A 25,777-nucleotide genomic window follows, 5' to 3' on the forward strand; every position below is an offset into this window, starting at 1 on the left:
CTAAGCTTCACATACAGTTCCCCAGCACTCCCAGGAGTGATTGATTCCTGAGTATAATGACCCTGCGCATTGCCAGGAATGGCCCAAAACAAAACCACTAAAAAATTAATATGCTTAGGTTATGTAATTGCATGTTCTTAATCTTTGGAGAGGTATACTGAAGTGTTTTGAAAAGTCAAATGTCACAGTCTACAACTTTTAGGATAGGTCAGGATGAACAGACACATATACATACAGAGAGATGAAGCAAAAGTAGCACTACATTTAAAAAATAAATAAAGCATTCCATTTCCTCAAAGATACTTTGAGAAACTTAGGACCGATGAAGTAATCAAATGTAGACACGCTAAGAACAAAAATCATCCATTCTAACGTGCAGAAGACCAATTTCACCCTATTCGTTTTTTTATTTTTGGGCTGTAACTCCAAACAGGATCCAAGGAGGAGTTTATACAATCTACTCTCTGAGTTTTATGAAGACTTGCTTTGCCCTTCTGTGTTAGCCTCTTAAAGCACCGAGTCAGCTTTAAAAGGGCACTGGAAAGAGTGATGGGACCAGTTTCCCCACAAAGACCCTGCAGTCCCATTTCTAGAGTGGTATGGGAAAGAGGGTCGGGGCAGACTCTGGAAACGCTTTAGAAGCCACTGTTGGGCGGATCTCATGCAAAGAACAGTCCAGGAGGGCCCAGATTGGGCCTTGCACAACCCCAGGAACCCTCCCTTCCAGCCGCCATTGACCATGTGCTCTGGGCCTGGGCCATTTCGTGTCGCTCCAGGACAGTCCACTTACCTGCACTTGCAACCAGGTCTGCACCCCAGCAGAACCCCACAAACTCCCCAGGCCCAAGGTGGGTCCAGAACCCAATCTTGCTACAAATGCAGCCCAGGTCAGGCCCTGAACCCACCAGGGAGCACCCGCTGCTGCGCCCTACGGGGCTGCGCGACTGAAAGCACCCTATTCACTTTTTTTTTCTTTTGGTTTTTGCGTCGTACCTGGAGGCGGCACTCGGGTTACTCCTGGCAGACTCGGGGGAACCACATGGAATGCCGAGATTTGAACCACTGTCCGTCCTGGAATGGCTGCATGCAAGGCAAATGCCCTACTGCTGTGCTATCTCTCTGGCCCAATTTTGCTCTGTTCTAAGTCGGAAAGATGTCCTGCTCATCCTGTTTCTTCATGAGAACCAAAGAACTAAAGTATAACCCTAGTGATATACTTGAGTTCCTAGACTATACAATCGATCTACCATGAGGGAAAATAATGCACCAATTAAAAATGACAGAAGCCCTGCCTCTATGGTTAATATAATCTGAACAATAAAGAACACAAGAACCAAAATAGGAACTGAGAGAGCTAGTTCTTGGAACATCTGGCTCCAGGAATCAGATTTCTCCTATGCAGTAGGAAAAACCTACAGTCAGCAGTAAAGCAGCTTTGGGAATTGGTGTGTAGACCAAAAAAATTTTTTTCTGTTTTTCACGATTTAAAGCTTGGAATAATATACTTAGCTCAAGTAGTAGTTTTTGAACATGTCATAACTAGGAAAAGGTAAAGCCTTACAATTACAAGCTGGGGTTTCAGTTACACTGCTATAGGAAATAGATCAAGAGAAGATTAAAAATTTTCTCTGGGGTGTTGAGGGGCATACACCCATGTGTAAAGAGTTCACTCCTGAATCTGTGCATTGGGTTCACTCCTGGCAGTGTTCAGGGGACAATATGAGGTGCTTGAGATTGAACCCAGGTCAGCCAAGTTCAAGGCACGCACCCTACCTACTGTACTATCTCTCTTGCCCCAAATTCAAAGTCTTGATTATGCATGAAAATGGAGAATACCAGAGTCAAATAATAACCCATGATGTTAGAGTCTAGGTTGGCTATAGTGGGAATAACCTTTCTGCCCATAATAGATTATATGAAGTGGAAATGAAAAATAAAAGGGGTCCTTTTTGGATCCAAGCCGAGGAATGCTGTTGTAAATACTTATTAAAAATGATAGATATGGGGCCCGGAGAGATAGCACAGCGGCGTTTGCCTTGCAAGCAGCCGATCCAGGACCAAAGGTGGTTGGTTCGAATCCCGGTGTCCCATATGGTCCCCCGTGCCTGCCAGGAGCTATTTCTGAGCAGACAGCCAGGAGTAACACCTGAGCACTGCCGGGTGTGGCCCAAAAACCAAAAAAAAAAAAAAAAAAAAAAAAAAAAGATAGATATGGGGGGGGGGGGGAACTAGAGAGAGTACAGTGGGTAAGGCACTTGCTTACAGACAGCCAAACTGGATTCCATCCCTGGCATAGTCCCCTGAACTCCTCTAGAAGTGATTCTTGAGTGCAGAGGTAAGAGTAGTAACTTCTGAGTACTGATGGGCATGGTTCAAAAAACAAAGCAATGAAAGGTAGAAAAAGAAACTTAGGAAAAAACTGCACAATTTTGTGAAAGTGTGTTGGCACTACAGACAATGTCTTGGATTGGACGATCTAGCTTGCCTGGAGCCTAGAGTTGGTCTTATGCCAGAAAACTTCAGGGATCGGGTCTCTTTGTATTTAGGCTAAGTTCATTCCTTTCCATGCCCCTCATATTTTGGTGGGCCTATGCAAACAACAATTGCCACTCTAACACTGTTTTTACTGTGCTCCTTTGACTCTAATCCTTAAAAAAAAACCACTTAAAATTTGAAGTTAACTTAAGCTAATATGCATGTACATGGAAATGTAAAAAATACTATGTGTTTAAGGAGTTACATAAGTTTTATGGCTTTAGATCGCCTTGTGTGCTGTTAAGAAATATTATAATGTGTTACAATCTGGGGACTTGAGGGACAAAGTAATTGTGCATGGATTTTGTTTTATTTATCTTTATGTTCTTTGGCTGAAAGTTCAAAGTTAAGATATCAGCAAGGGGACTTCTGAGAATTATGTTATGGGTGATTGTCCTTCCACTGTAACTTTACCTTGTCCTCTTTCTTTGCATCTTTGTTCTCATAATTAAAAAAAATTTAAAAAAAACTGCACAATTTTGAAAATGCCTAATATAAAGAGCATCTGGTAGAGTAGTATTTAAAACATCTCTAAAACCAGCAAAGACAATAGCATTTTCCCATCATCATCATCTGCATCTTCATCAGAAGCAGCTATTGATGGAATTTTCCCCACCTGAGTTTAAATTAGACGAGAGGTATTGCCCCCTGAGAATTTCAATCCACTGGAGTATGCTCTGTAAACTTCGATACCACTTTCTGTTTATCTCTCATTCTAAATCTCTGCTATGAAATGACAGCACTATGCACTTCGGTTGTGGCACAGAAAATGTATCAGATTTGCTTTTTGGGAAATGCATAGAGGGTCCTCCAGTGACAAGAGGTGGCAGTATTCAGACTGGCTCTAGAAACATTTTTACTTTTCAGTTTAATCTTTTTACTTTACTTTTTATTATACCGTTACAGTGGTAACATTGCTATCTGTTCAGAATCGGTGTCATGGTATTTCATGGCCTTGCTCCTTTCTAGAATGTGGTGGTGTATATGATAGGGACAGATTTAATGTCATTGAGTCCCAGCATCATTTTTCAAGGAAACAGAACCATTCCAAATTCGTATGGAAATACAAAAGACCCCAAATGATGAAGACAATCTCGAGGAAAAATAATAGCAGTACATTTAGGTCTGAAACTACATGCAAAAGCAATTGGAATCAAAACACTTTGGGGAGTGGTGGCGCAAGCAGTAGGGCATTTCCCTTGCGCGCACTAACCTAGGATGAACCCGGGTTCGACCCCCAGACGTTCCATATGGTCCCCCAAGTCAGGAGCAATTTCTGAGTGTATTGCAAAGAGTAACCCTTGAGTGTCACTGGGTGTGGCCCAAAAACCCCCAAAAAAAAAAAAGAAAAGAAAAAGTCACCCATATCAATAGAATAATAAAGCCCAAAAATCTACAAGTACATGATTACTAAAAAACACAAGATTCCCTAACAGAGAAAGAAAAGCCTCTTCAACAAATTGTATTGGGAAAACTAAACTGTCAAATGCAAAAATACAAAACAATAATTATTTGACACTATATACAAAAATTAACTAAAATTAATGGAAGAGATTGATGTTAAGATTAAAAAAAACAAAGGCATATAGAAGAAACTGTAGGTAATTGTGAATTCAGCGATGTTTTTGGAGACAATTCAAAAGGAAACAAAAACAAAAATTAACAAACTGTATGTAAAACTAAAAGGCTTTTTACACAGTAAAAATGTGTAAAAAAATAGAAACAACCCCAAAAATGATCCAAAGATATAGGGGAAAAAATGCCAATACCACTTACTAATAAGAAATGCAAATCAAAACCACAACGATATCATCTAATAAAAGAGAATAACTACATAGAAAAGATAGGAATTGGGGCCGGAGATATAGCATGGAGGTAGGGTGTTTGCCTTGCATGCAGAAGGACAGTGGTTCGAATCCCGGCATTCCATATGGTCCCCCCAGACTGCCAGGAGCGATTTCTGAGCATAGAGCCAGGAGTAACCCCTGAGTACTGGCAGGTGTGTCCCCAAAAACAAAAAAACAGGAATTAAAGTGAAGGTATGGAGATAATAAAAACCTTTGTTCATTTCAGGTAGGAACCTAAATTGGTGTTTCTATGGAAAATAGTACAGAGTCCTTATAAAAGTAAAAAGGTCATACAATAGAGTAATTCCACTCTTCAATTGTTATTATTTACCAAGTAATTCTCCCCAATCAAATCAAAGCATTAATTTAAAAGAATATTTGCACATTTATGTTCCTAGTTTTATTCACAATAGCCAAAACATGAAATCAACCTGTATATCCACTGGCAGATGTCTGGATAAATAAGTTTGGGGACAAAAAACTGAGAACCAAAAAAACAACAACAATAACAACTGAGAACTAAAGATGAGCATGCAAGAAAGAATCTAGATACAGTGATTGAAGAATAATGGTAATCTGGTGATGGGTGTGATGCAATAGTATTGGACATAAAGAATAATCATGCTAATACTGCTGTAAACCAAAATACTTCAGCTAAAATGCTGGTTAAAAGGAAAATGAATATTAATTTAAACAAATAATAATACTGAATGTACTAAAACTCACTATTTATTACATTTCAATAGCGGGAAAGACACTTAGAAACATATCAAGTCACCTCACATAAGAACCAGGAGTGTAATGATATACTCCATTAAACTCTATATGCTATTTCCCCCCCGCCTTTTTTTTTTTGTTTTTTGGGTCACACCTGGCAGCGCTCAGGTGTTACTCCTGGCTCTAAGCTCAGAAATCGCTCCTGGCAGGCTCAGGGGACCATACGAGATGCCGGGATTTAAACCACCGACCTTCTGCATGCAAGGCAAACGCCTTACCTACATGCTATCTCTTTGGCCCCCATATGCTATTTTTCTAGTAAAAGATCCTATGCATGTATACAATGATATTTATTACCCAAATTCATTGAAGTGGTCATTTGTAATTTACTCTCTGAGCCCTCTCCTGTACAACACATTTTATGACAATACTTTAATAAAACATTGATTACTAATAAAATAAACCATTTGATAAATTATACTTTAATAAGTAATTTTAAAAAAGGAAATGATGGGACAAGAGTGATAGATAGCGCAACAGGCTGAACACATGCTCCTTTGAGCATTGCCAGATGTGGTGTACCCCCGCCACCTCCATGTGCCTCCTTCATCCCCAGGTGTTATATATATTCAATGGAAAATACTTGGCTATTCTATGTAAAATTATGTTTTTGAAGATGACTAGGCAATGATACTAAGTGATTTAGACCAGGAAGAAAAAGATAATTACCAATGGCTTCATTCATATATGGAATATAAATAGCCAAAGAAAATGTACTCATACAAAATTTGCAAAAAAAAAATTTCACAAAAACTAAAACACTAGCAACACAGAACTTTTAGACTAAAAATATGATGCTTCTTAGGGAAAGGAGTGAGATGGAGAGAAGGATCACATTGCTAGTGCAAGAACATGAGAACTTAAGTGGTAGATAACAGTGAGGCTTATAGAGGTGTGAAACGGAAGTTCTAGAGTACTGTCAATCAATGGGAAGTAAATAAATGTGAATCAATAAAATGGGAGCTGACCTGGGTTTAACCCCTTGCATCTCATACAGTGCCCCAAGTACTGCCAGGAGAAATTTCTAGGTGCAGAATCAGGAGTAGGTTCTGAGCATCACTGGATGATCATGATCCAAAACTAAACCAAACCAAAACAATGGAGAGTTGGAGATCTTGCTCAAAGGCCTTCGAGTTCAATTCCCGGCATTTTATGCTCCCCAAGCACCATAAATATGTGTGTGGTTTGGGTTGCCCTAAACACTATGGCCTGCTCTGGTCTAGTCTGTGCAACTAGGCTAAGTATTGCTGGAAGTGGCTCTAGGGCCAATGAGCAAGGCTTGGGGGAACCCTCTTCCCCCCAAAAATGTCAATGGAAAAATAAACTTTTGAAGATTTCAAAACACATCAGCAAGTCTAGCTTAAAGATGCCCACATTGCATCTTACATTGAACTCGATTACAGTAAAAGTAGAGAGAGAGAGAAACAGACAAGACAGAGAGCAAAAGACGAACAGAGACAGAAAGATGAGGAACTAGACAAACAATACATGGGGTAAGGTACTTTCCTTGTACACAACTCACCAGGATTCTATCCCATCCCCTGAGAACTGTGATGGGTGATCCCAGAGCACAGCCAAGTGTGGCCCATGTTTAAAAAACTAAGATGGGGGCCGGAGTAGTGGTACTAGAGGTAAGGCGTCTGCCTTGCAAGCGCTAGCCTAGGATGAGCTGCAGTTCTATACCCCCATATGGATGGTTCCCCCCCCCCCCCAAGCCAGGAGCGATTTCTGAGCACATAGCCAGGAATAACCCGAGCGTCAAACGGGTGTGCCCCCACCCCACAAAATCGATGAAAATGATGGTTTCACACTTGTACAAAGAGATTTTTAAGTTTCCTGTAGGAAAGGGAAGTAGGGATTATACTAAAGAAAGAAGGGGCTTATTGAGGAGCAAATTGCTGCATAAATTATCTAGAGCTTTCTACCACAGGTCAGGGAGATATCAAGCAGCTATTCCTAGCTCAATGAGAAAACCATCTACACAATTTTCCCTCCCCTCCTTTCCCTTTTCTTTTTCATTTTTTATTCCAGCAGTGGCTACACGGTACATCAAAAGGAAATCATTAACTGATAAAAATATAACTGGCGAGAAGATGAGAAACTAAATTCTGGCCATGGACATTTGTTACATGTGAAGACATCCAAGACATAAAGAAGTTTAGCTAGAGATGGTAGTCTGAGGAGCATGGTGGAAAGGGATATTTAAGGACTCTTAATTTGACTTACCTGAACACAAAAAATGCTTTGCTGAGGAGGGTCCTGTACTCACTATTTTTGTCAGCCATCTCTTCAGGAGTAAGACTTTGGCCTAACTTCCTCTATCCTTCACACACCCCTTTTGAGATGTAAAGACCCACTAGTCAGCATTAGATAAGTATGTTTGTCTGTTAACATCTGCCCCTCCTTCTGTGCTGATTTACACTGAACAATAAATATCATACATGGAGGACAATCGGTGCTCAGTACATGAGTCTGGGAGTCCCCTGGCCTCAGTTTTTCTCTATTATGTCTGTCTTCTTTTCTTAGTCCTCATAGCATCCCTGCTTCAGGCCCATTTCATCCAGAGCTGGACTCAAGCAGTCATAAGTTCTTTGCAGAGGTTTCTAAAATGAATAACTGCAACATAAAAGGCAGGATAGTACCAATCAAAATGGAGGGGCATTCTTACATCTGGGGCTATGGAAAATGATCAAGGTACCCTTAGCTCTTAATACAATCAAAATATGAATGATACAAGGTGATAAAGAAAAGCAGCTCAAGAGGCCAGCTAGGAAAAGCAAGAGTGCCCAAGGGCATTTGCTTCCCAGTGACAACGGCCCATAGAAGCTCTGGTTCTTTTAAGGCTGCAAGGACTCTGGGAAGAGCTCAGAGTAATGACAGGCAGGTGCAGACAGAAGCTTGAGTAATAAAAGAGCACGAGCAGCCTACAGTTCAGGGACAAGCATGATGAGGCAAAATGCTGGCTTGAGAGCAAGGGACTAACAAATGGCCCCAAAACAACAGAATCATGAATTGTCCCCTAGAACTGGGCTAACCATGGTGAAGAGATGGGGGCAGAAGGGATCTAAGAAGGGGACCTAGAGATAATGATGAAAAAAAAATAGATAATCGGGGGGTCAGAGAGATAGCATGGAGGTCATTGGTTCAAATCCCGGCATCCCATATGGTCCCCCAAGCCTGCCAGGATTGATTTCTGAACATAGAGCTAGGAGTAATCCCTTAGCGCTGCCGGTGTGACCCAAAAACCAACCAACCAAACAAAAGAAATAGATACTCCAGTGGGGGTATGTAAAGTTGGAATGTTGTATGCAGAAAGCCCTATCATTGACATCAAGACAGCACTATAAATCAGTGTCTTAAATGTAAAAAGACACACAAAAACTAGTGGCTTGTCATGTCCTTAGAAATCAATGAGTAGAATAGTTGCTAAATGGAATTTGGGAGACTGGCCTTGTCTTTTCTTCACCTCCATTAGTTCTAATAATGACAACAGAAGTGATTTTTAAGACTGGCTAAAATGGAAAGAATGGGACTGTTTATATGTATGTTCCTCTTCTTTCAATCATCCCCACCTCAAAAAGAAACGCTCACTTCAATAACAGGAGCTTAATTCAAATACTGGTTTTAGAAAGGAGAGAACTGTCCTGGGAGTTGAGGGACATGTAAGAAAGAGTGTCTGTCACTTTCAAACTGTTATTTCCCAACAGAAAAAAAAAAAACAACACCCCAATTATCAAATAAGAGAGATAATTTAATTGCAATAGAAGAGAGGGCCAGTTCTGGTGGTTTGTGATCCAGATGTACTAGTTTCAGAATTATTTTTTAAATAATATTTAAGTTCATACCTCAGTATTATTCTTCACATAGTTTAGAAATGTGCAGCTCCTTTTCATCAAAGGACTCATTTATCTGAACAATTTAGGATTGTTTGTTTTGAATGGTGAAATGGGGGGCAGATAATATAGTGGGTAAAGCACCTGCCTTGCATATAGGTGACATGGCATCGATCCCCAGAACTGCATATGGTTCCCTGAACATCACCAGAGTGATCCTTGACACTGTTAGGTGTGGCTCAAAAGCAAAAAAAAAAAATATATATATATATATATATTAATAATATAATAAAAATAATAATGAATAGTAATAATAAAAGTTCTGAAATGAAAACTCAGAAGCTTTGATTATAAGAAGCTCAAACTCAATGGAGAAGCAGACACTCAGAAGAGAACCTACTCAAATCCAGCCAAAGTCCAGCTGGAAGAGACCAAAGGTCATCCAAAGGGCTCAAGTAGTGAGACTAGTTCCCAATCCTGCCCTCCTAGCAAGGCTGGCTTTGGGGCTCTAGAAAGATGGGGCAGGAAATGAACGTGCCAGAGAATGCAGTGACATACAAAAATACATTTCTACAAAAAATATTTTGTACTGGAGATACGTGGGTAAGTCGCTTGCCTTGCACACAGCTGACCTGAGTTCAACACCCAGCACTTCAACTGGTTCCCCCAATCCCTACCAGGAATTATCCTTGAGCACAAAACCAAAAGTCCCCCCAAAATACACCAAAACCAAGAGTCCCCCAAAAATACACTGAGTATTTCTAAGTGCGTTAATTCCAAAATTTGGTGGGGAGTGCGGAGAAACCAGAGCATGAACTACTTTTAATAATCAAAGAGAATGGTCCAAGTATGAAGGACTGACTCCAAGGAGTGTCAGAATAAAAATGAGGGGGTTCTTCTGGTTTCCAACGTCTCATCCCTCCCTTTTGACCACCTTACTACCAGCAATGGCTCTCACTTGAGCTGTTGAGAAAAGGGTGATCAACAGTCCCAAAGACACCAGTGGGCAGATCTGATTATTATGCCACTAATTGCTTTCCTGTTCAAAGGAAGTTAATGTCCAACCATTACTATCAGACTGACACTATTAAATTCTCATGACTAAGGGAGAAATCTAGAGTTGTGTGTTCACATTGGAGTTTTGCTAGCAATGACAGGCAGGCTCCTTACATCAACCATGAGGGGAGATTTCACCAGAAAAATGCTATTTCTAGGAACACACCACTAGGAAAGGGGAAATGGGACATCTTCCTTGTATGGAGAAGAAAATGCAAAACAAAATGGTGTTTTTGCTTTTGGGCCAGTGCTCAGATCTTACTCCTGGCTCTATGCTCAGAGATCACTCCTGGAAGTGTTAGGGACCATGTGGAGTGATCGAATCCAGGGAATTGAATCCAGGTCAGTTACATGCAAGGCAAATTACCCTACTCACTGTACAATCGATCTGACCCTCAAGTGCTTCTTTTTTAAACTGTCTTTCTAGAATTGATTTCCAATTTATATAATCCTCATCTAAACTGGCATCAAGAAGTGTTAACCAGACTTGAAGTAGGATTCAAACGCTGTGGAAAATTTTATCTTTGACTTCAAGTTTAAAATTCACTCTTAAAAATCTGACAGGAATCCAAACCGGAGGGAAATCAGCTTCTCCCCTCTCCCCACCCTAGAAGCCTTCTATCTATAGCCCTGCTCCTCCTAAAAGCAGAAACTCGGCAAGTGCGTCAAGAGGGCCTAAACTGGGACCTTGTCTATACAGACTACGGAACCTTCCCAGGAAACGCAGCAGTAGCTCCAACGTCTCAACACAACCTCAGAAGACCTGGCTAGTCCCTGGTGCACTCAGAAAATGCGTCTTAACTAGTTTTTCCTTGATTATCTCTTTGAAGACTCACAGAGTCAGCCTTTGAAACCTCTCCTCAACTCTGATGGTGGGAGTCTGTTGAGAGACAGGATAGGTAAAGAACATGCCAAAGCCTGCGGTGCTGTGCAAATTATTCCCAGGTACTGAGTGTGTGGTGAGCAGGTATTCACACTAAGGCAGGTATAAAGCAGCATGAGGGGGGCAGAGAAATAGTACAGCCAGTAGGTAAGGCAATTGCCTTGCATATAGTAGACCCCAAATTGATTCCTGGCACAGCATATGGCTCCCCAGCACTGCCAGGAATGAACTCTTTGTGTATAGCTGAGCCAGGAGTAAGCCCTGAGCAGATATTTGGGCCATATATGGCCCAAGCCAAATATATCAGAGAACCAAGAGAGCTTTCTTTGCTCTGGGAACTGTTGGTACCAAAGAGGAAACTGTTCCCTGTTCTAACAGGCACAAAAACAATGAAGCAGTAACGGTGTTTAATATTCATCAAAATGCAGAATACTTTCAAACCCTATGCTGTAGTGTCCTTAGATTTCAGAGAGAATTCCATGGGAGGAATAAAATGTGAGTTAGAGAGGCCAGACCGATTGTCAAGTGAGTAGGGCATCTGCCTTTTATGCGGCCGACCTGGGTTTGATTCCTGGCATCTCAAATGGACCCCTCAAGCCTGCAGGATTAACTTCTGAGTACACAGCAAGGGTAACCCCTGAGTGCTGCCAGGAATGGCCTCCAAAGAACAACAAAAGGGAAGATGAGGTCCCTGAGTAGTGATCAATGCTGAATTATTTCCTATAAAAATTCAGACTAGGAAGCCAAGGAGAGGCATTCCAGGATCTAGTCTGTAACTTGTGGGCATCCGGGTAGGATATACCCTCCCTTGTCTATTTTCTAAGAGTACAGCAGAATAAAGCCCCTCATTAAGTGCCTTTTCAGGCAATTACAAAGCATTTCCAGGCACTCAGTGGAAAAGTGTTTATATAAGCTGAAGTTCCTCCCAGGCCTCTCTATAGAAGCACAAATCCCAGTGCATACAGCTGATAACTGGAGGTCCCTCTTCAAAGTTTCTAAGTCCCCACAGGAGGAACAATTTGCCTAAGCTTCTTTTTCTTATTTTGGATTTGGGGCCACACCCAGCAATGCTTGCAGCCAGACTTCTGGCTCTACACTCAGGAGTCACTCCTACCTGGCTTGGGGGGACCTTAATGGGATGCCAAGGATTGAACATGGGTCAGCAGCGTGCAAGGCAATCGCCCTACCCACTCTTGTCACTCTGACCCATAAGCTAGTTTTGTTTAAAAAAAATAAGGAAAGGGAGATATTTTATAAGATCAATTTACAGCAAGGAAAGAGTTTAGGGATTGGGGACCCTCATGGCAAGGCACAAATGCACATAAATGCAGTCTATCCAACAGTGAAACACTGAGCTCTATAAACACTAGGAAATGACAACTGGATCTTACTAAGTGCTACTTTGCTTTCTTTCTTTCTTTTTTTTTTTTTTTTTTTTTGGTTTTTGGGCCACACCCGGCGGTGCTCAGGGGTTACTCCTGGCTGTCTGCTCAGAAATAGCTCCTGGCAGGCACGGGGGACCATATGGGACACCGGGATTCGAACCAACCACCTTAGGTCCTGGATCGGCTGCTTGCAAGGCAAACGCCGCTGTGCTATCTCTCCGGGCCCCTGCTTTGCTTTCTTGACTGTCCTTGTCCCTTTTACATGCTTACCCTGCAGCCCTGATCCTCATGTTGCCCTATGGCAGTGCTTCTCAATTTTTTTCTGTTACGCCCCCCTAGGAAGAAGAAAAAAACATTTTCGCCTCCCCCGCCCCGTGCAACTGTAAATACTATATTAAAAAAATCTTTAACTTGCAAAACAAAAATACATAAAATAATGTGAGCTGACTTTTTAATCAGAGGTTATGTCTGGATGAATGGCTACAACGAGCACGTTTTGCAATGCAGAGCTTTTCGAGGCGGGGTTTGAAGCAGGACACAGCAACTCTCAGACATGCAGAGACATAAACACGTGGCTTAGCTTGCTATGACAGTGTTTGCCGAGGTCAAAGGTGCCCCCTTTTATGGAGCCTCGCCCCCTCCCCCCAGAACGTGTCCCACTATTTGAGAAGCACTGCCTTATGGGGTTGTCTGTTATTAGCTAAGAGGTTGGTGGATGTTTGGGTGGGATGTTTAGGGAGCAGTTGTCCAGAGAAAATGGCAGCTTGATGACAGGGTAAGGCGTCCTCCACCCAGCTGGTATTTCTTGTTTTAGTTTGATTTGTTTTTTTGGGGGGGATCCACATACGACCCCCCAAAGCTGGTGTTTGACATTTCAAACAGTGAGGAGTTTAAGAGGAGACAGAAAGCAAAGGAGTGGAGAAATGATAGCTATGTCATCCTCAGGTTCAAAATGTCAGCCTCAGCAAGAAATATCCTCTCGATGGCAGGCAAACACAGTTCTTCAAAACTGGAGGAAGGACTTGGGGTTGGCCTGCCAGCGCAGCCAGAATCTAAAGCCACAACCAGGAGATAAAAGGGTAATATCCTCAGATCAAGTCTCAACAACTCTCTCTCCAAGGAAGATGAAACCACACTATTATCGCTCTCTCTCTCTTTAGGCAGCTAGTCTAAAACGGGAGACAAAGAAGAGGGGGGGAGGCAGCTCAGTGGTCAGTAGCCGCCTGTCCTCCTAAACGCAGGCCTGGAAACTGGAGGGTTAAAGCCAGCCCTTTAAAAGAAAAACTCGAACCCCATTAAGCCCGGGCTTGAAGAACAGGGAACAGCAGGGAAGCCAAAGGAAACTAATTTTGGAGGTTCTCCAAGCTGCCAATCACAAGCATATTTCTAACAGTCCTAGTGTTGTTTGAGTTGGTTGTTTTTCCACAGGCTGCACAATGGGGTCTGGTTATTCATTGAAAAAGTCTGCAAGGGAGCCCCGCCCTCCATTCACAACCAATTTGGAATGCTCCATTCAGGCAAGAGGGGGACTCTGCTGCTCCTCTGACTGGGGCGGGAGCAGCCAGAGCCCAGCTGTCGCTGCAGGGATGCTTGCTCGCCCAGTGAGCTGTGTTTATGTAAGAAATTCAGACACAGCAGGCGCCTGCCTGGTCGCACCCTCCCTGAGCGAGGCTCGGAAGGCCCAGACCCTGGCTGAATAAATGTGCAAGTGTGCAAGTCAGCTCCAGAAGAGGCTGGCAAGTTCCCTGGGGCAAAGGGGGAAAGGGGAAAAGCAAAATCTCCAGTGCGATCCAGCTCCAATCTGTAGCTACCCAGGAGAGAAGAGACTTCCCAAGTATTTCTCCAAGGGGGTGGAGGGGGGCTGGACCACCGAACTGGTCTACACTGGAGGACAGCTGTTTTTTCAGGACCTCACTTTTCCAATCATGGTCCATAGCTATCCTGGGAGCCACTTGCAGCCCAGGGGAGAGAAGGTCTCCCAGACAGGGAAGAGGGAAGGGGCAAACTATCTTATTATAAACAGTTTTACAATTTCTTTTCCTGGATTGCTCATCAGGCCTGAGATTTTCAGAATATGTATCACCCCCACCCACCCTTCAAACCCACAAAATTTCAAAAAGAGAAGTATGAATCCAGGTGTGTGTATGAGGAAGGGGTCCTGTAATTTTTTTTTTGTCCTGTTTTTGGTTGTTTGTTTGTTTGTTTGTTTGGAGCAAACTCAGCAATGCTCAGCGGTTACTATTCAAGAATCACTCCTGGTGCTTCTGTGGTGGACTGCAGGCATGTAAGGCAAAGACGGTACCATTGCCCCATGCAAAACCTACTTTGGTTTCTTAAAAGCAATCCCCCCCCCCCTCAAACCTTCAATAACCATCCATATGACCCCAACTGCTTTTCCAGACTTTCTAAGTCGAGTTTCCTGTTTACGTTTGGGGGTGGGAGGTTTGTTGTTGATTTTTTTTTTAAAGCATTAGAAAAATCACATCCAGGAGAATCAAGTTTTTCTCATTCACTTTTCATAATATGTTTTTAGGGGGCTACATGCAAGGTAAATAAATACCTTGCCTGCTGTACTCTTTCCAGCCCCTTTCATAAGGTTTGGCTATTTTTAAGAGACTTAGTTTATCTTATCTTGTTATCATCCCTTACCCCATCCCCCCCTACCAGTCCGCTATGAATTCAGATGACAAGAAAAGCATTTCTCTCCCTGAAGTCTAACTGACCACAGAAATCTTGAGCTCAATGGTCCTGGCTGCTCTGCAGAAGACCGGAACCCCTAGTCATCTAATAGCTTTTTTGTTTGTTTGTTTTGAGGCCACACCAGAGGTTTTCAGGGCTTACTCCAGGGCTCTGTGCTCACGGATCACTCTCAGAAAACTAGGGAGATCATATGGGGTGCCAGGAATTGAACCCAGGTCAGCTGTGTGTGCAAAGCAATTGCTTTACCCAGTGTACAATTGATCTGGCCTCTAATAGTTTGGTTTTTATCTTAATCCTTTAAATGCTACTAACCAAGAAAGCCTCTTTTTGCTCCTTAGGGCCCTTCCCATAGAAGTCCCTTAAGATCCAAGTTGTGGTACTTTGCTCTCAGGTGCTGCAGAAGAGCTCAAACCACTGCCCCCCTCCAAGTTTGAGCCTGGCCACTGCATAGTCCCTGAACTCCATCAAGTACAGACCTAAAAGCTCAAGTGATCCGGGAAGCTGCCAGTTCACTGTACCTGTCAAATGTAAAAGTATCCCCACACTCACAAAGGCTCGTTCATCTATACAGATACGCTGAGGGCCACTGGAGGACAAATATTCTACCCTTCTTATAAGCTGGCCCTCTTCAAGAATGATAGCAATGGAAGCCCAAAGCCGCTGTTAAATGAGCTTGATGAGTTCACAAAATGAATTTTTAAAAATGCCACCTAATCCGGTACTGGCATCAGCACGCCTGGCCCTTGCCCAAGAGCTTGGAGCTGCAACATGACAAAACTCTGAGCTTCTTGGATTCCAAGTGGAGAAGCGTGGTGTGCCAGGGCACAGATGGGGAGCAAGCTGCCTCAAGGGCAGACATCCACCCCAGAGGGCGCTCAGCTTCTGCGGCTGGGTGTACTTTCCCACCACTCAAATCCGAGAAAACATGTTCCAGGGAACTGTCTCGTGGTAAAGAATCACAACACCCCACCCTACCTACCACCAGTCAAGTATTCCCCCCCCCCCCCCCGGATTGAAATTAAAACAATATACTACTAGATGATAGAAACAGCAGTTAAGACAAATTCACAGCGTTCTCAGACTACCTATGTCTTAACCTTCTCAAAGGGGAGAATGCCAAAAACAAAGTGGGTGACATGGCCATTTCTTGGTTGATGCCAGGATTTTGTCTGGAAGCTACACAAGTTGATCTGCCTGGCATGACACAACTGTGATCTCTGAGCTCAAGTCTTTTTCACCAAACACAAAGGACAGGAAAAGCTACTGGGTTTTTTTTACCAGAGAATGAAGCCCCAAATGACAGAAAAGAAAGAGGAAGAAAACAATTCACTGTTTATGAATAGGCTGGACTGAATCAAAGTTAGATGAGAGCAGCTTCTGGCACTTTCGTGAATGGGTAAACCTAGGTCCTGTAAGTCTAAAAAGTTCAAATCAGGAAGGACTTCAAATCTTTAGCACTCTTGCAGCATAAGTAGTCAACTGCTTAAGGAAGACCTGAAAATTTCCCCCATAAAACCAGTCTTCAAACCACTCATCCTTTTTCTTTTCCAACAACTGACTCTAGAAAACAAGAAACTGAGAAGCTTGGACTTCTGGTCTCTCCTTTTTAAAATCCCTCCTTTTCTTTCTTTCTGTAACACAGAAGATACTAGGATACTTTTTCAAACAGAAGAGAGACCAAGTTTTGCTAGGTCAAAAGGATGTGCCCTCCCCTAAAAGGAGTGTGCAGCCCCTAATAACAAACAGCCTGGTGTGTATTTTTTTTAAAGGCCAGTTAAATAATCTAATATTGATACAGAATTAAGATCAATGTACTTGAGGCTCAAGGATTATTCTAACAATTAATCCTATTTCCGCAGCCCTTGTATTACACTGTAGTTATGAAAAGTCGATGTTATCAGTTAATTAGCTAGTTCTTAGGAAATTACTTACTTCCCTTAGTTGGTCCATTCTTTTTGAACTAACTGCAGATCTCAAAGGAACATTTCAAGGGGAACTAAGGTCATTTGGATTTTAGAACAATTCTCCTAACTTATTTGGTATGGAGGTCAGGGGTTAAAAGTAAGATGTTATCATACCTCTACCCAACATAAATGACTCTAGTTATTCAAGATGCTAGCATCTTGAAGTTTTTACTTATAAAATCACAACTACAATGAAAGATTTCAAAAATCAGAATTAAAATTTGTTTAAAAAAAAAATAAGGGGCCAGAGAGATAGCACAGCAATCGGGCATTTGCCTTGCACAAGGCTGACCCAGGATGGACCTGGATTCGATTCCTGGCGTCCCATATGGTCCCCTGAGCTTGTCAGGAGCAATTTCTGTGTATGGAGCCAGGAGTAACCCTTGAGCGCTGTAAGGTGTGCCCCCCCCCAAAAAAAACTTTTAATATACTAAATCTAGTAATAACCTGAACTATCCAGTTAGTTTATAAAGATAACATGCCATTATTTTCAGGAGTTCTGATTTGTAATTCATTCTTGAAAATAGCTAGTAAAAGGGCATACAAATCTCTCTTTTCATCCTGATTCCTTAGATTGGTAGGTAGCTGTACGTGTTAAAGGTAAGTATTTGGCCAGAGCCCACCCCCATACACATGCTTATAGAGATATAGGCATATTTTGTGTGTTTATTTAAAATATGCCATATGTATATATAAAGTTAGATATGTACACACAAGTTATGGATTCTAGAAATGTGTCAGTTGCGAGCTTTCTCTATGTTGTAAAATCGTAGTTTCTCTTTTCAAAATCCTCAATAAAAAACTCAATGCACCAAGATACTTGGTAAGCTTCTCAAATTCAAAGATTGAAGAGGCTATTTTTCCTGAACGAGGTGGCGAGCAGTCTACTGAGGCTATGTCTAGTTATTTGTAATAATGAGGGAGGGCCTTGAACACACTTAAATAGCAGTCTCCTCACTTGGCACCTTTGTGAGGTAATCTTTAACAGTTTTGTCTTGTACATGTTTTCCCTTCCTTTTCCATCTAACCAACCCTTTTCAGAAAGCCTATACCTCCTAAGATAAGTCTCCAAGTATCTCGACCTCCTATCATTCCCCCAGTGAAATGAATGGTTGGAAACGACTCTAGTAAGGATTTCTAGCTCAAACAATCTGGTATTTTCCTGGCTACCTTTCAGGACCAGCGAAATGAATTGCACTGCCAAAATGTCCGTGGATCTATGGGCTACAATTTCTATTCCCCTGAATTTGACCTTGAAGAGTTTCCAGACTGTGGATTGTTGATGAATGCCTGTATTTGTGAGGTAAGGCGAAAACTGCACCATGAGAAAAAAACTTCACATCTCTTAAGTCTTAGAAAAGCAACGTTTTTCTTACTTAAATCATCCTCACGGATGAAGGACTGGAACCTTACAAACTATAATCTCTTTTAGAAGTTGAACTTCTTAGAAGCAAAAAACAGTGAGTCATAATATTTGCAAGTGGCATTCTAAAATAAAAACATTCATCTGCATTAGTATTTCTTTTTTTTTCCTCTTCTCTCACAAGCATAAATCATAGAAAATTCACATGAAAAATTAATTCAAGCATTAAGAGAGGCAGATTATGGTCAGTAGCAGGTCACAGAAGAACATGTTTCTGCTATTAGAGGGAAACTGTTGCTTCCAGTAATTTATAGATCATTGATTGGCTAGCTTAAATAAACACATAAGATTTTACTAAATTTGCATGAATTTCTCCTCTCCCCATATTCCCCTAGAATAATCTTACGGTCCTAGAGAAGGTGATTGGAGGAGAGCTGGTCTCCCCCAGGATATGAGATGGACTTGGTCTCCCCCAGAATATGAGATGGACTTAGAAAGAACCAGGAGTTTACACCCAGCCCTGGCCTCCACCAGTTTCTGGCCTGCAATGTCAGTGAAACCATCTCCTATACAGAAAGAATAATTTTTCTATTTGAATCTATATTTTGTGAAACTCCAAATCTAGAAATAAAAATAAGCAAGGGCAAGGGGAGGGGGGACAATTAATAAAAGGCTCAAGTCTACCCCAAATCATTTATTGGCTCCTTAAAAGCCAGAGCAAAAGGCAGACAAAGTAAAACACAAAAACAAAACAACACATCACACTCAGTAAGCAGAAACATCTTCCAAAGCACCTCCATTTGGAGGATGGCATTCATGACAGATCATAGTATATCCTATTCGCTGAGTAGGATTACTTCGAAGGAGCCAAAAGACACTTATTGATTGCTTCACTTTGGTCTATTCCTGCAGATAAATCTCTCTTCCACTAGAAATCCCATCTGCCGACATCTTTCTTTAAAGGTTCTTGCAAAAACCTATCTTGGCTTTAGCGCAGGCAATCCATTTGAATACAGTCATCTCACCTCACCTTTAACTCTTTGGGGGGGGGGGGGGTTTACAGAGAAACAAACCCAAGTGTCATAAAAGCATTTCAAAGAACTTCTGTCCAAAAAGCCACCTTCCAGACAGACTGCAATGTAATAATCTATGTGTGTGCACACACAAATACACACACACACACACACACATACACACACACACAAACACACACTCTCTTTACAATTTGGGTTATCTTTATTTAGCCTTGCGATGGCCAGTTTCCAAATCACTTGAAAGCAATCACAGGGAAATAATGAACACGCATTGACTTTCCTACAGCAAACACGCACACACAACAAGCTGCGACAAAGCTAAGGAAACCTGATGCATCCGCGTTAGTGCTCATTCCCTTTTAAAGTTTCATGGCATTGTGCCTTGGGTAGGAGGCCTATCATTAAAAGAAGGGTTAGCTGGGACCTCTGTTCTTTCGCTTCACGTTTTCAAACAACCGGGTTTAAAGAACTCAGACCAAAAGATGCCCCCTCGCCTCAAGGTGCGGCGCTCGTGTGTGCAACACAGAGGGAAGCTCCACAAAGCTGAAAGGATTTGTTGGTGCAAAAATAAGCAATCAAATCTTCGCCTGCTCAGGTGCTTGCTATTATAAACTATGACTAAGAGACATGCATTTTTCTCTATGATGCAACTCTCAAGAGAGGCAATATTTTCTCCAGGCCTCTCTTAAACCTGCTCATTCGCCAGTGACTAATGTTCTCTGGAGCTGCCCTGCGCTGCTCAAATTTCATCAGCCAGCTTGTCCTTGATAACTCTGGCTGGACCATAAAAAGCTAAGCTCCCGAACCTGTTGAGGATAGCCCCAAAATATCTGTGCAAAGCTATCCAGACCCATCAGCACTGTAAGCCAGTTTTCGAGCCCTCCTTCCCCCCCCCACACACACAGCCTTGTTATCTCAATAAATCCTAATGACAGGAAAAATATGGAGAGAATAGGGCGACCACCCCTCATGAGTTTATAACAGAAAATAAAATGGACATGATGAAACCACCAATAACTGGAAACTCCCATTATCCTGTACCTTTAAAAGAAAGTGTCGCCGATTCATGATTCCCTCAAGAACTTCATTTATAAAGCACACACACACACACACACACACACAAAAACAATCTGAGGTAACCAAGGTCTGAGAATCCACTTTGTCTAGTTTTATCATTTTGAGTTTGAAGTCTTAGGCCATAAAAAATATTTGAATAGAATTCTGTCTTCAGTAAATCTTATCTATGAAAGAATAATAACACTCGGGCCCGGAGAGATAGCGGCGTTTGCCTTGCAAGCAGCCGATCCAGGACCTAAGGTGGTTGGTTCGAATCCCGGTGTCCCATATGGTTCCCCGTGCCTGCCAGGAGCTATTTCTGAGCAGACAGCCAGGAGTAACCCCTGAGCACCGCCGGGTGTGGCCCAAAAACCAAAAACAATAAAAAAATAAAAAAATAAAAAGAATAATAACACTCGGGCCCGGAGAGATAGCACAGTGATGTTTGCCTTGCAAGCAGCCAATCCAGGACCTAAGGTGGTTGGTTCGAATCCCGGTGTCCCATATGGTCCCCCGTGCCTGCCAGGAGCTACTTCTGAGCAGACAGCCAGGAGTAACCCCTGAGCACCGCCGGGTGTGGCCCCAAAACCAACCAAACAACAACAACAAAAAAGAATAATAACACTCAAGAAATCATTTCAATTAAGGAATGACACGCATTCTCATGACCGTAAACTCCAAAGAGTTTTAAATGAATTAAGAGCAACAAAATGGATTCTGTTGTCTAAAACATGCTGGCTCCATACAGCTGGAAAGAATCTTCTAAGACACGGATGATCTAAGAGCAAAAACCATTTCGGGACAAATGTGCCACCCCGAGAAAGGTACTTACAGTTATCAGACTGAAAATCTGGGACAAACTGTTCATCATCAGGAACTTGTGCTGGAAAAGAGATTAAGAATAGAACTCAGAACTTGAAGTTTTATGAAAAAGCAAAGTCCAATGTTTTATGTGGAAAATAGGGCAGCCAAGAAACTTGCCTTCAGCTAACCAAGCCTCTTGAAGTTGACTGAGATCCTGAAACAACTCTGGAATTAAAAACAGAAGACAGCAGGGTAAGAATTCTTCTGCCAGGGAGCCAGCGCCCACAGATAGGCTCCCTTCCCTGGGGGGCCATTTGAAGCCGCCAGAACCCAGAGAGAAAGCTCCGCTACCTTCGGAATCATGAGCCAGATCTGTGTCCAAAAACTTCCTCTTTCTGTCAATCACAGGCCGCCCTCGACATTCCTCGGCTCGAGATTTCTGCAAGAGGCCAAAGAAGTGTGAAGACTCAAGTAGAGAGGTCTGCATGGGGGCCAGAAGGGGCTTGTGGCAACTGCCAGAAGAGGGAAAGAAAGACAGAACAAACCAAAAGCCGTTTCGACTTACCCCTGGGACCATAAAAGGGACTTGCTGGTCATAAAACCCATCCATGGTGCTTCCAACGTCTCTAATATCACTTTGAAAGGTTTCAGCATTGAGTAATTTCTGGGGGGGAAGGGGGTCCTCCTGTAACAGGAATTTGGGAGATTTTTGAACTCAAGGGAAGGCAGAACAGAGAAGTGACATCATTTCAGACTGCTTTCTCCTCTAGAGCCTGCACAAAATGACTTTTCTCGACTCCACTGAAAGGCCAATGGGTAAAGGCCTTTACAGATGAAGGGCATCAGAGTTGGTGAAGGGCATCAACGTTTTGTGATGGATTTAGGGCAAAAGTAACGAATCTGGTCTTTTTCTCTGTTCCCTAATTTTCTTTGAAAGACATGATGGCCATTATAAAAGGGTGATTTCAAGCTTCTCTCCAATAAGATCTGAAAGGAAACGCATTAGGGTGGTTTTTCTTGTTCTTTCTTTGAAATAATTTCATTTCAGGTAATACAGTAAGTTAGTAGAGAAACTGGGTTTAAAACAGTCCAAATTACTGGCAATTAAGAATCTGACATACATAGTGTTTCTAAAAGTATTTGTAGGTCAGTGTTCAAACACTATATATAGTTTCAGGAATAGACACATCAGAGGTGTATTTATCTGCCAAAAAAACCCTTTATTAAAACCCTAAAACCTTCCATCCAAAAAGGTGGAGCGTCTGTAATGTCATATATATCTCCATGGTAATTTAAATGAGGTCAGATATTTATTTCTAAGGAAATAAAAATATCTAGAAAGGGTAACAGAGGAAAGAAATTAAACATCACTGCACCTATTTTAAATGCATGACAGTAGCTATACAGCTTTAAAGACCATTAAAAAAGCAAAAGCCATGCAAAGAAAATTAATTCCTTTAGTGAAATCTATTTTCCCCAAACAGGAAATAACAAAATGACTTGTTTCAGTAAAAAAAAACACTTTAGTGTTAGAACTGGGGAGACATTGAGTTATCAAAGTAGAGAGGAAAGAAATTTTTCTGATGGGGGGGGGGGGAATCAAGTGCTAGTTTCAGTAAAGTACCATATTCCAGAACTTTTTTTATTTTACAAATAAAACCGGGTGAACTGGGCAAAATGCAAGGGGGGGGGGGGGGGGGGCGGGACGGGACACCTCAGCCAAATAATGCAAAAAACGCTCAAGGATAATTCTTTTGTTTCAATAGGGGTCATATCTCCTTAGTGGGCAGAGTTTTAGCCCATTTGTTTTTCTCACTAGGGTGGAACAGAGCAAGGTTTAGTAAGTGAAGCAAGCTTCAAGCAAACTCTTAACCACCAAGGCTCCTCAGAACTAAGGCCTAAAGAAACGTCTTTTCAAAGTCAAAGAGGAAAAAGGGAGAAAAGCAAAACGGCAGGCAGACAGTTCAAACTTCCTAGAAAAACACCCAAGCTCGACTAGCAGCAGCGCGAACAAGTTCACCAAAAAAAGCCTCTTTCACAAACATCACCAACTCCAAATGCAAAAAAAAATCTAAGGACCAGCGGGTGATCCAGGAGGGGGAGGTGAAAAGTTCTCTGGTACCTTAAAAATAAAAAAAAATAAAATAAAAACCAGATTAAATCATGACCTTACAAAATCGTGTAAATATTCTACAGGGGGAGAGAGACAATCAGTAGAAAGAGCTGAGAGTTATTATTTTCAGTCTCTTGGCAAAAAATAAAATAAAAAAAAACTCATACCCAGCGCGGAAGGAGGGTGGAGGAGGGGTGTGGTAGCTATTTTATTTTATTTTTGCATCACGTAAAAGAACCCAAGAAACACAAGGAGAAATGGAGGATCTATTCTTTTTTTTTTTAAGCAGCTCTTCGAAGTCAAGGGCTTAGAGAAGAAAACGCAGTTCAAAGTAGAGTTAGAAAAAAATAAAAATAAAAAAAGAAGCCTGAAGGGGAAAAAAAAGAAAAAAAAAAAAAAAAGCTCGAGTTCATCCAGGAGTTTCAACCGCTTCCTTTGTGCAAACCCCCCTCCCCGGAGCTTGTGCCCCCAGGAAAAACTTCAACGCGGCCGCGGCGGCAGAGGCGGCGGCGGCGCGATGCGACCAGGCCCCTCCCCCGCGGCGCGCAGCGGGCCCGGTTTTATGAATGGGAGAGCGAGCTCGCGCGCGGCCGCCACCGCAGGTACAGGCTGTAACCGGATCCCTCGCGCGGGGCCCCATTCACAAAACAAGACGCGCCGCCGCCCATTCCCAGCCCCGACTCTCCGCCAGCTCCATTCACCAAACTCCTTCCCAGCTCGGCGCCCCGCCCCCACTGGGCCGCCGCCGCCGCCGCACGCCCGGGGCCTCGGGCCGGCAATTTACAAAGAACGCTCCGTGCAACACACACGCACACACACACACACACACACACACACACACACACACAGACACACACAGAGTCCCAGGGAAAGGAACGCGCAGAGCCGACGCGAGATCCGCTTCATTCATAAACTCGCCCACATTCATAAAAAACGGAGCTGCGGCGACCCAGCTCGGAGGCTCGCAGCTTCTCCTCTCTCTCTCTCTCTCTCTCTCTCTCTCTCTCTCTCTCTCTCTCTCTCTCCTCTCTCCTCTCTTTCTCTCATCTCTCTCTCTCTCTCTCTCTCTCTCTCTCTCTCTCTCTCTCTCTCTCTCTCTCTCTCTCCTCTCTCTCCCCCTTTTCTCTCTCTTTCTCTCTCTCCCTCCCTCCCTCCTTCATCCTTGTCCCCCTCCGCCATCAGGAATCAGGACTCGCGCTCCCCTCCTCGGAGGTCCCTTCCCCCAGAAAAAGACGGGCAGAGCTGAAGGCAGCATCTCTTTCCATTGCAACCTCCCCGGGGGTACCTCTTTCTTTCTTTCTTTCTTTCTTTCTTCCCCGGCCCCCCTCCACCGTCCCTGAAGGTTCAGAATCGCCGTGCAGCTAGCTAGCTAGCTAGCTTCGAAGCCCTCCTTCTCTGGGGGTATGTGTGTGTGTTGGGGAGGGGGGGGGATGATGTCTGGACGCCACCTTCAACTTGTCGGGCCAGCCGAAGTTCGGCTCGACCCCTCCAAGCCCTCCAGACTCGACTGCGCCCGCTGGGCTGTCTTAACCCTTGCAGGCCTGGAGAGGAGGGGAAGGGAAGTAAAGGTAGGTTATTCCCCCCACCCGAGCATTCTCTCCCCCCCACTGTCGTAGAAGGAATTGCAAAGCCGCTTGCTTCGCCGCCTCCAAGTGCCCCTCGCGGCTCTCTCCCTCCGATCTCCGGGGATGGATTGCAAGGCCCGCAACTCCGCGCAAACCCCCCCCCCCACTTTGCTTCGCGGCCCGGAGCCCCCGCACCTCGCGCTCGGAAACCCGCTCTGAGCCCCAGCGCGCTCCGGAACCGTTAGCCGCCCCCGCCCGACGTCTCCTTTGCAAGAGCCGAACCGGACCGGGCCGCGGCCGGGGGGGGGGGGGAAGGATGGTCAGTCTCGGGGGGCCGCAGCCCAGATTCAAAGTGCGACCCCCCCCAATTATGAAAATCCTGGATCCGCTCGTGGGCTGCGCCCTGTCCACGTCGGTCCTTTTAAACCCCTTCCCCGGCCCCCACCAAACCATCCCCGTCGACGCACCCCAACATCCTCACCTGGCCGCTCTGCTTTCCTCCCGGAGCTTGCAAAAAGCAGCCCCGAGGCGCAGGCGCGCTCACGCACGCGCACCGGGCCCGGGAGGTGCCTGAGCGAATGGCACGACCGAACCGCTCGCTCGCTCGCTCGCTCCGAGGACGCCGAACCGCTCCGGAGCGCGCACCAGCGGCTGGACTCTGCGCGGCGGCTGCCAACCGGGCTGCAGCCCTGGCCCCGCCCCCGGAGGCCCGCAGCTCCGCCGGCCGCCATTGGCCCGCGCGCCCAGCCCTGCTTCGTTTTGATTGGTCCGGGCTCGCCCCCGCGGCTGTCAATCACCTCTTGTTTACCCTGTCTACGTGCGAATCCCGCCGAGCCGCCCCATCAGCTGCGCCGACTATTGG

At 43.7% G+C, this 25,777-nt stretch overlaps 1 protein-coding gene and 1 non-coding gene across 2 annotated transcripts in view; both read right to left on the minus strand.

Annotated features, from left to right (window-relative positions):
- ETV5 (ETS variant transcription factor 5) overlaps nt 1–25,572 on the minus strand; it is a 78,355-nt gene extending 52,783 nt beyond the window's left edge. Inside the window, exons 1-5 of the mRNA XM_049775869.1 lie at nt 25,389–25,572; nt 21,803–21,919; nt 21,589–21,676; nt 21,415–21,462; nt 21,266–21,316 (exon numbers count right to left, since the gene is read on the minus strand). Of these exons, the coding sequence (XP_049631826.1) occupies nt 21,266–21,316; nt 21,415–21,462; nt 21,589–21,676; nt 21,803–21,847 (232 nt within the window). The 5' untranslated portion in view covers nt 21,848–21,919; nt 25,389–25,572. The remainder of the gene's footprint in view (nt 1–21,265; nt 21,317–21,414; nt 21,463–21,588; nt 21,677–21,802; nt 21,920–25,388) is intronic.
- Nucleotides 416–538, minus strand: LOC126012676 (small nucleolar RNA SNORA26). Its single transcript, XR_007497102.1, has one exon. It is a non-coding gene; the product is annotated as a small nucleolar RNA SNORA26 (small nucleolar RNA).
- Nucleotides 25,573–25,777: the final 205 nt, after the last annotated feature.

This window comes from Suncus etruscus, chromosome 6, assembly GCF_024139225.1.
Source record: "Suncus etruscus isolate mSunEtr1 chromosome 6, mSunEtr1.pri.cur, whole genome shotgun sequence".
NCBI classification, from domain to species: Eukaryota; Metazoa; Chordata; class Mammalia; order Eulipotyphla; family Soricidae; genus Suncus; species Suncus etruscus.